The sequence below is a fragment of the Hipposideros armiger genome, unplaced genomic scaffold (assembly GCF_001890085.2).
Source record: "Hipposideros armiger isolate ML-2016 unplaced genomic scaffold, ASM189008v1 scaffold_165, whole genome shotgun sequence".
Classification (NCBI taxonomy): Eukaryota; Metazoa; Chordata; class Mammalia; order Chiroptera; family Hipposideridae; genus Hipposideros; species Hipposideros armiger.
Window position 1 is genome coordinate 3,213,542 of NW_017731515.1, and position 10,602 is coordinate 3,224,143.

General features: G+C 35.8%; 1 protein-coding gene across 1 annotated transcript in view; it reads right to left on the reverse strand.

The window, feature by feature from the left end:
* Positions 1-8,089, reverse strand: part of LOC109387666 (phosphatidylinositol 3,4,5-trisphosphate 3-phosphatase TPTE2-like) — a 45,242-nt gene extending 37,153 nt beyond the window's left edge. Inside the window, exons 1-6 of the mRNA XM_019651748.1 lie at positions 8,043-8,089; positions 6,552-6,671; positions 4,970-5,069; positions 4,769-4,832; positions 3,940-4,010; positions 285-318 (exon numbers count right to left, since the gene is read on the reverse strand). Coding sequence (XP_019507293.1) covers positions 285-318; positions 3,940-4,010; positions 4,769-4,832; positions 4,970-5,069; positions 6,552-6,671; positions 8,043-8,074 — 421 coding nt within the window. The 5' untranslated portion in view covers positions 8,075-8,089. The remainder of the gene's footprint in view (positions 1-284; positions 319-3,939; positions 4,011-4,768; positions 4,833-4,969; positions 5,070-6,551; positions 6,672-8,042) is intronic.
* Between the last annotated feature and the right edge of the window lie 2,513 nt (positions 8,090-10,602).

A 10,602-nucleotide genomic window follows, 5' to 3' on the forward strand; every position in this document is an offset into this window, starting at 1 on the left:
TATATATATATATATATATATTCATAGGATGTGGAGTACAACATAGGGAATAGAGTCAATGGAATTATAACAGCTATATATGATGTCAGAGGTGTAATAGAGACTGGGAGAGGGAGTTATCACTTTGTCAGGGGTGTAAATGTCTAACTATTACATTGTTTTGTATATCTGAAACTAATAAAAAGATTTTCTTAAATCACCTTCACATTTCTCTAAATGTCTAAAAAATAATCTTCAGGATTTGCATTTTCTCCATGAGTCCATCTTTGGCTTGATATGTAAACAATTTACTGCTGTTTTCTGATCTAAGTAGTTTACCTGAAGACTCCAGTTACCTCTTATCGAAATGAGCTGAACAGAGACATAAAATACCTAGGGAAAACTTCAACTCTGTTAAGAAACTACACTTTGAGGGATCACGATCTGTCACCAGATGAACATTTTCTCTCCTTAACCAGGATGAAGAATATTCAATTATACCAAGGTCAAAAACTAGAAAATAACTAAGAATATTTTTAGGACTATAGGCAATATACATAGTATCTCATTTTTCTCAGTAGCTAAGCCTTTGCATGGGCTTACTAAGTTTACAATTCCTGAAACTCTGGGGATGCAAAAGTGGAAAATGCTTTCTACTCTTTGGAAGCCCTTTGCCACAACCTCCACTTTTGGGTTTCCTACATGTGCCCAATCCTTCTTTCTGTTCGCAAAAAATTGACTCAAATATTAACTAAGCAGAATAGTTCACACCAGAAACCTATTGTCTATCTCGGCATATTCCTTGATTTGGAGGTGAAGGAACACCCTCCTTGCTTGCACATGGTGGCAGCACTGGCCAAACTTGACACTTGCAACATAGTGCTTGCTTCCCCACTTCCACAGCTGTATAATTCTTGCTTCTTTTAGTAAAACTTGACACTTTTCTGTTAGCAAATTTACCGCTTGTGAAATTCTACCATTTCCTCTGCATATTACTATTCAGTGTTGTTCAAAAGATAACCCTGCCCTGTTATTCCTTCTTAAGAGTGAAAGGGAACCACATGACTGTTTAGCATTCTCTCAGGAGTTCAGTATGCCCAGATCTCAATCTTGCACCTTTTAGTCAACCTTGATTTAGAATAGTTTGTAAATAGCTCTTATCTTAAAAACAATAAAGGCACACTCTGTGCAGGATGTGCTGTTATCATTGAACATGCAACCACTGAAGCAGCTTCATTGCCTCATTCTTAGTCTGCCCAGGTAGCTCAGATCTGAGCCTGCACTCTACCAAAAGATGAAAGTAAATATTACTGTGAACAGTAGATATGCTTTTGGGGTGGTTTATGATTTGTGGGCTTTATGAAAACAGATGATTTATCACCTCTTCTTCAGATATGCTGATTAAAAATGGTAAAGGAATCAATGACTTATTAGGACATCATCAATATCCTAAGGAGATAACAGTGTAATAACTGATAGAAACCAATAGTTTAGAGACCATTCTAGAAGCCAAGAGTAATGTATTTGCTTTGATTTGCAAGCTTAATGAAGCTTTTTTTGGCTTTTTAAAAACACTCCAGCTAATATTGTTACTAAACTGATATTTATCGTCACCAAAACTACAAAAGAAAATTGTCTCAATTTAGGCAAGTTCTAATTAACTCACTTATCAGCTCAATCTACTGAAAAGCAATATTGACAATCAGGGGAAGCTTCATCCATAAAGATGGATTTTGGCAATTTGAGGATGGCTGCCCTGAAGTGCCATGATCTATCCAATGGACCCTGATCAAATTACTCCATAACCAGTCTCATTATAGAAGAGATAAAGTAGTTTCCACAATAAACAGTGGTTTTGAAAACTGTTCAAAATTTGTGAAAAGCATGGTAGAATCATGTCTTACTTATAAATAGCAAATCTGAGTAAGCTATGGTGCAGACCCTCGTCCTCAAGGCCTTTTGGAATATTTACAAATGGATTTTATAGGACGGCCCAAGTCTCAAGTCTCTGAATATGTATTAGTTGTTGCTTGTAAATTTTTTGTATATATAGAAAATTTTCCCTGCCTTAGAATGATTCCATTAATGGGCCCAATTCTTTATCCTTCCCTGTATCCACCTGGAAGTGCCCTCTCATTCTAATATTGGGCTTCATGATGTTGAGTTGATTTGGTCAATATGGCGACACAAATCAGGGGCTTGCAAAACCCCTTGTAAGATTCTACTTTAGCTCTTGCCTTTTGCCATCACCATGAAAACACATCCAGTCAAACCTAATAGAGGATGAAGACATGTGGAACAGATATGAGTTGCCCCAGACACTCCAGCTAAGGTCATTGTAGACCAGCTTGTGAGGACATTTCAAGAAAGAAAAATTAAAGGTCAATATCTGTCATTAGCATATACAAAAGTTCCAAATAAAATGTTAGCAAAGAGTGATATATAAAAAGGATGAAACATTACATTAAGAACAAAGGGGGAGGGATTATACCAGGAAAAGGTTGGTTTAACATTTAAAAATCTCAACAGAAAAACAGAGAAAAACATTTTGTTTATCTCAATAGATGCAAAAAAGTATCTGGTATATTTAGCACCAATTCATGACTAAAAACTCTTAGCAAACTAGAAACAAAATGAAACTTTCTTAATCTAATAAAAGATAGCTACAAAAAGTTTCTAGAAAGCATCATTCTAATAGTAAAATATCAAATTCTTTCTACCTAAGTTTGGGAACAAGGCAAGTCTGCCCACTCTTACCACTTCTATTCAACATTACAGTGGAGGTCCTAGACAATTTAATAAAGAAAGAAGAAGAAAGAAAAAGTAGAAAGGAAGTAGTAACATCACATGATTGTATACATAAAGATCCCAAGGAACTTACAAATTAATTATTAAAATGAATGTGTGAATTTATGAAGGGTACTGGAAATATATACAAAAATCAGTTATATTCACATATATCAACTGCAAATAATTAGAAAGTGAAAAAAATGTAAATATCTTTAAAATAGTATCAAAACCCATCAAGTACGAATACAACTAATAAAAGACATGCACAGCTTATACAGTGAAAACATTGCTAAAATAAATTAAAGAAGACTTAAGTAGATGGAAAAATATATTATGTTTATGGATTAGAAGGCTCAATATTTCTAAGTGTTGATTCTCCCCAAATTAAGCTATATAGTCAATATGACACAAATTAAAATGCCAACAAGGGTGTGTGTATGTTTGTGGAAACTGACAATCTGATTCTAAAATTTATATGGAAATTCAAAGGGCCTAGAAAAGGCAAGACAGTTTTAAAGGAGAACTACAGGAGCTTCTGGGCTGGTGAGCAAGTGGAGGTGCTAGGAGAGGGCATGGGACATCCATACTCCTTGCCCCATATCTTGCCCTATTGATCTCTTTCATCTGGCTAGTCCTGAGTTGCATCATTTTATAATAAACTGGTAAACTAATCATCATGTAGAGAAGTCCACAAATGAAGTCTGAAGCTGAGAATGAATCCCAAAGAGAAAAAATCAGAAAAATTGGACAAAAGTGAGAATCAAAAAACAGGAAAGAAAAAGAGAAACAGAGAACATGATTTCTGATTATGAAATGGGTACATGATAATACAATTCACTGATGTGGAAAAGAGCAGAGAAATTGTTCACAGTGGGTCTCTCTGGTGCTTAGGTCTTAAGAGGAAAACATTACAAAAAGGTAATGTGCATTAATAGGAGAAATAATAAACAACTTGTGGTATCTACATACAATGAAATACAAGTCAGCAATAAAAGGAACTACTGATATATGCAAAAATATGGATTAAAGCTAACTGATACCAATCCATTATAATTTTTTACTTGACAGGGTAAGTTTTTAGGAGAATACTTCCATCTCTGGGCTAATGTTAAACTTATGATTCCATAGTCTATGTTTAATGAGAAATATGAGCATTTGCTAGATAAATACTCTTACCTTCATGGGATTTCTATAGAAAGACTGCTGTCCAACAGATGGGAATGACATGGCAATGATACGATCTGGAAGTCAAAATAGTCACTATTACGAAAGTCATTATAGATATCAAACAATATATGAAAACTTAATTTACATATAATAAGACTCCTGTTTCATAAAGAAAAAAAAGAAACTTTCAGGATTGAGAATACCAAAATAAAAGGTAACTAACCCTCAGGAAAATCAAGATAACATATTAAATTATCCAATATAATGATCATTAAACTCGCATGGTGTTCCTAACTCAATTGGTTCTAACCATATGCGACAGATTTGTGTTGACCTTAGTCTGGAGCTCCTCCTGCGATGAGAATTTATTTCTTATTTAAACACCAAAGAAAAATGAGAGACCTGGGCTCCAGTGATGGTGGGAACTCCCAGGATGCTTTCTAATGCTCCTGACTCAGAAACCTGAGCTCTACAAAGCAATGGCCTTATTCTCTGAGACTTGAGGAAGAGAACAGTCTCTCTAGAATCCTTGGGACCCAGAGTCACTAATAGAACTCAATAAGTTCTAAACCAAACAAATGAAGTCAGCTGAAAATCCATTCAACTTCCTGTACTATAACCAAGTAGTCCTGATTTGAGATGACAATGGAAAAAATGTCAGAATTAAACTACAAATAAGTCGCACTACCATAGTGGCACATATCTTTAGGGATAAAGAATACTTTGAAAGAACATGGGTTAGACAAGGCAAGAACAAAATAAACACATAATTACTTACACACAGAAAAATGTGAAATTAATATAAGTAAATCAACAAATAAACTTCACAAACCAGTAACGTAAGTGAGGTCTAAGTCAAATCCATCTTTGGTGTATCGTCGTTTGTTTCCAGAAACCTGAGCATTGAAAACAATCGTTAATTTGTGAAACATAAATTAACATAAAAGTAACATTATACAGATATCCACAATGCTTGCCAGTATTTTTCAAAATACAACATTTAAAAAATCATAAATATGTTTTGCCTACTTACTATCCTTCTGGTCAGCACTTCAAGATGTCTTTTTTGATAAATCAGATGAAAAATTCTTAACAGAATGATAAGTCGTAGAGGTCGAAGTATAGTAGTCAATCTAACAATAAATTTAAAACATTCAGTTTTGCTTCAGAAATAGGATTTTGTCAATATGAACTAAGTCTAGAGCAGTGGTTCTTAACCAGGGGCAATTTTGCATCCCTTCACCCCCACCCAAGCCTCCCATCCACCTAGGGGGTATTTGGCAATGTCTGGAGACATTTTCGGTTGTCACAACTGTGTGTGAGGGGGTGCCACTTTCATTTAGTGGGTAGAAGCTAGGAATCCTGCTAACCACCAATGCATAGGACAGCCTCCATAACACAGAGCTACCTGATTCAAAATATCAGTAGTGCTTAGGTTGAGAAACTGGTTTAGTGAAATAGTTGTATGATAGACTTTTACAATTTATAGATTTAACTTCTGTGGTTTAAAATGAGTATTTTTCACTCTTTCTCCATCAATACACACTGAGGTTCTTGTTCAGCTTTGTTACTCCCACTTATAACAGAGGTTTACTACAGCTGCTAACACACATCAGGCAGGCAGTAGATTCAGATACTTTCCAAATATGCTAGCTGATGTCTCGCCTACCACCAGAAAGAAACACAACAGCAGAGAACTAATGGTTTGAACTAGTGCTGCTCTAACTTGAGTGTGTGTACTGATTCAGTAGGTTTAGAATGGGACTTGAGGTGTTTTATTTCCTGCATTTTTAGCAAGCTCTTAGGTGATGCTGAGGTTGCCAGTCAGGGGACCATACAGGCTCCAGTTGTTTTCAAACAGCTCCAAAAGCCTATCAAATAATGCCAAGTTTCATGGAGACCTGAATTAAAGCCCTAGAAAGCTGGAGTGCAAGGTATTTGACTAATGAATAAGCCTAGTGAGCCACATAACGTCTACATCCCAGTACACATTTGTTTTTCTTTTCCTCATTGCCAGAATAAGAAGAAGAAGGGGAAAAAAGCCATCAGTGTCTCAGATACATTCTAGTTTCCTGATCCCTAACAATTCTATTGCCGCAGCTTTCTTCATTGCAGATAACACTATGCTGCAAATTCTACTTCTGTACTGTTATCCATGTCACTTTGTTTTCTGTTCCACTTGTGCTTTTTTTTTTTAGCACAATCATCATTGGAGTCACTCAAATTTTGCATATGCTTAAGCCAATATTCTCTTGGTGATAGGAAAAACCTCGAAATTTCATGTGTAAGGAATTTGCGGTTGAAGCTCAAACTGCAGTTTAGTGGGAATTTAAAAATGAAGAGAAGTTGAAGTTAGTACAAGAGGCAAACTCCCCAGTTTCCTCTTTGGGTGTTCTATCTTCCTCATTCAACTACAGGTTCTTAGTGCGTTCACCCTTCGTGGGTCCCACCAATCCTTTAGTTTCCAAGTATGTGGAAATTTATCTAAACATTTCATTTCCAAGCTGCTTATTTGGCACAAAACGGCATAATCAGAGTTAAAAAGATTACACAGAATGAGAACCACAGAAAATGAAAAAAAAAATCCTTAAGAAAGGTAATCATATGTTTCTTACCTGGTGCTAAAGTTAACAAATTTCATGTCATAAGTAAAATAAATGACATCAATCACTAGAGTCGCCGTAATAATGAGAGCATCTAAGGAGTTTAGTATATCAGCAAAATACAGTTGTATCCTGTAATATAAAATAAAACATAGAAGTTTATGCCTCCCAAAGAAGAGAAAGGGACGTTTTAAGAGCACAACTTATTTGACTCCTTCTCATTAAGAATTCTACTTCAATGAATTATTTAAAATTCATTTACTAAACTAGACTAAGGGGAAAACATTCATATTCATTATTTTATACATATGTATGACAAAAGCATCAACATGGCAGTTTAAGGATAGTATGGGATATAACCAAACCACTGAACAAGAGGCAAGCATTGCCTTCACATATAGAGAAGGGTGGCACGTGGGGCAGTGTGAGGGAAAGGTGGCATGTTGGGCAGTGCTACTGGGCAATGGATGCTGAACACGACAGACACAGCCATAGAGCAACTGGGGCTGTGAAGAGTGTACAAGAGGAACTTGTGACAGGGAGAGGGTTCCATTACCTTGCCCCGAAAACTTATCACCTGGCTTTGTACCCACAGTGAAATCCCAGTGGGCTGGTGTGGCCTCCCCTGAGCAAAATTGAACTTCTATTTTTTAAAATTTATTTTTATATTAGTAAAGTTGAACTTTTATCCACTGCACCTTCTTTCCCAGCACTGGCTCCTTCAGCCATGGGCACTGGTGCTCCAAGGAAAGCTTCTTCCAATTCTGAGCTAGCCCCTTTCAGGCTCTGAGTAACCTGGGAGAGGGCAACTATCCTTAACTCAAAAGCATGAAGATAGAAGTTCAGCAGGGAGGAGACAAGCTGCCTTCTGAAATGCTCTGGATGAAGTGAGGCTGGGAGTTCCTGACTTCCACAGCAATCCAGCTCCAAGACTTAGCTCACTCCATGCACCTTACTCAGAAAGGCAGCAAGCAGAGGAAATCAGCTGCTGCCTCAGTACCAAGCGTTGCTGATGGTTTGAGCATGCCTCAGATCTCCTCTGGACCCTAACAAAACTTTTTATGTTAACTGAGGGAGGGGGTTTTTCATGATCTATTATCTAGTATTTAATATATTGTCAGCTTTTATTTAGATTCAATTCTTAATGAAAGTATTAATATTTATACAAGTACTTCATATACATGTTCCTCTTAATAATGTACATGTTGACACATTAGCTTCCTGGCTCCATTTTGCAAAGTGTTTAAGCTTCCATGTTGAAGAAATCATCTAGAATACATTGTCAAAGACTTAGAGTGCCAGTTGCAACAATAATATTAAAGCCCAATCTAGTAGAAAGTGGGATCTGGATTGTTGTTTCTCTTGTGGACCATGCTTTCCAGGAGAATTATTTTGATAAAGAGGGACACATTTGGTTGGATTGACCTGGTAATTATTTTAGGATGCTTCTTGTAGCAGTACAAAATAGCTTTATGTGTGTGTAAAAAAATTAATCAAACTTACCCTTCTATAAATACTCGAAGAAGAACATCCATTAGAAAAAATAAAGCAATAGATAAAGAAACTTTATGATAGTCCCAATGAATATATTTTGAGCTAAAACTGAATTGGTCTGCAATGATGAAGGACACATCCAAAAAGACCAGCACAACTCCGAATATTCTACAACAAAGACAAAATAGAATAAAGATGAAGTGGTTTTCACCTCTATAGTTAGACTACATTTAGGCAAATGATCTAATAACAAAATGTCATCATTTAAGATTAAACTGTCCAGTGGTAGGGAGAACTGTATTACCTTAGAATCTGAAAAAAAAAAGTTATTCAGTTTTTACCCAGTGGAAGCAGTTGTTAGGGAGACAAAATTCCCACCAAACCACTTCATGTTATCATGTCCTTTTATCACACAGCCACATCAGACTAACACTCCAAAATGGAACAGGTAAACTGAATTAAAATTATGTATCTCTGCTTATAAACTCTTCTTAATATTTGAGAATTTAAGAAGGGGCTTCTATCAATTTCTCATAATAAATAAAACCTCATTAATCTTGATAATTTTTAGGAATTTAGTAATAAAAACCAAGTGAAAGCATGACTAACATAAGCCCTTAAAAGACCACTTTGGCTGATAAGATTTCTTTATCACTAAGATTTTACATATGAATGGATGCATCTAGAACAGTGCTGGGCACATGAGAAGAAATTCAATTTCATAAACATGAATTTCATATATATGATTGAATAAAGTATATCCTAAGCCTTTCTCTTATGTAGTCTAAACATATTCTCCATAAATTGATTATATTATTTGTATAATCTATGAAGATAAATTAGTCTCCAAAGTACTTTTTTATAATTGCAATGCAAATTAAAATAATATATATTTAAAAGGAAGCAAGTATATTGTGTAAATCTATATTATAGTATGAAATTTTACTATCATGTCAAGAAGAAGCCTAAGTAGAATGATTCTAGAATTAAGGAGAAATTCTATACAAATAAGTATTTAATAAAACCCTTTACTTATAATTATATAATTTTAAAATACATGCTTCATTTTTACTTTCACAGATAGAAAAAACATATTAATGTGTTACTATTAAACTTAGGTAAATGCCATTTCTTTGCAATGCTTAATATTCAGCTTAAACTAAAATTCCAAGATAAATTATATTAAGTGGGGCACAGGGGCTATTTTGCAACATACTGACAGTGGAAATGTTTTTTTCCTCCTAAATCCTTTTGATTAAAAATATTGATATTAAGTGTTATACATATTTAATTATCTCCTATTCTAGGGTCTCACGTACCTGAATGCAAGGGATGTTAAAATTAAGTACACAATTCTTTTAATCTTGTTGCTGCAAAAAAAATTAAAAATCAAATTCCAAAGTTCTCAAGATTATCACAGACTTTTTCTAATATGTAACATGAATTTAACCAATAAACAAAGACCTTTATAATTTTAAAAATGCTTCAGAACTCTCATAACAAAATGTTCTTTACTAATAACTATAAAATTTTCACCTTCCTGCTTCATGATTTTTTGTTTTTACTTTCATATGTGGAATATATGTAAATAAAACACTAAATTTTGGATGTTTAGTAACATTCTCTTGCCTGTGAAGCGCCAACCCCAATTAAAGCAACATAGCATGGAGACAGAAGGGAGTTATGGAAGAGATCTGTGTTCCAGTTCCCCCATTAATGAGCTGTGGGACCCTGGGGAAGTCACCAAACCTTGGCCAGATCTGTTTCCACAGCAATAAAATGAGAGACTTCAGGGATAGGTAGGGAGTAAACGACATTCTTGTCGTGTAATGTTCATCTCTTGAAAAAAGACACCCCATGAATATGACAGTTAAACATTAATGAGAGTCCATTTGGGGTTGCAAGTGCACTTTGGCGGTAAGGAATTTTTTTTTAATTGGGGAACAGCCATGGTCATTGGTTACACATTGCTTTCATGCTACAATGGCATAGTTGACTCTTTTAAAGAGGGCTCAGCTCACAGTGGCCCATGCGGGGATAGAACCAGCGACCTTGGTGTTATCAGCACCATGCTCTAACCAACTGAACTAACTGCTCACCCCCGGAGGTAAGGAATTTTAATAAGATACATTTCAAAGGAGAAATGCCCCAGTGACAGGGCTCCTTCTATTAACAAAAGGAGGAGTGGGAGCCCCCAGTTATGCCTCATTTTACCCTATGGCTGAAGAAAAGGTAGCCATTGAGAAGCAAATTCTTGCCCTAGTGAAGCCTCAGACAGGGGACCCAAATTCCATGCCAGGCGGGACTGATCCCATGCAGTGTTCATAGCTGCGCCCAAGGCTAGAGAATAGAGAGGACATGCTGAACAGAATTGTGACACTACCAAAATTGGCCATGGATGAATACTATTAGGCTAACCTGAGATATAAGAGCTCCCCACACTCCCTAATGTCTCTCTCCTACACCTGCACTGGCTTAGGTCGCTGAGGCTGATGTGGATGGGGGAACCGGTTGGCTAAAAGACATGAATTCTCCACTGAGGTTGCCATTCTCTCTTTTTTTTTTTTTT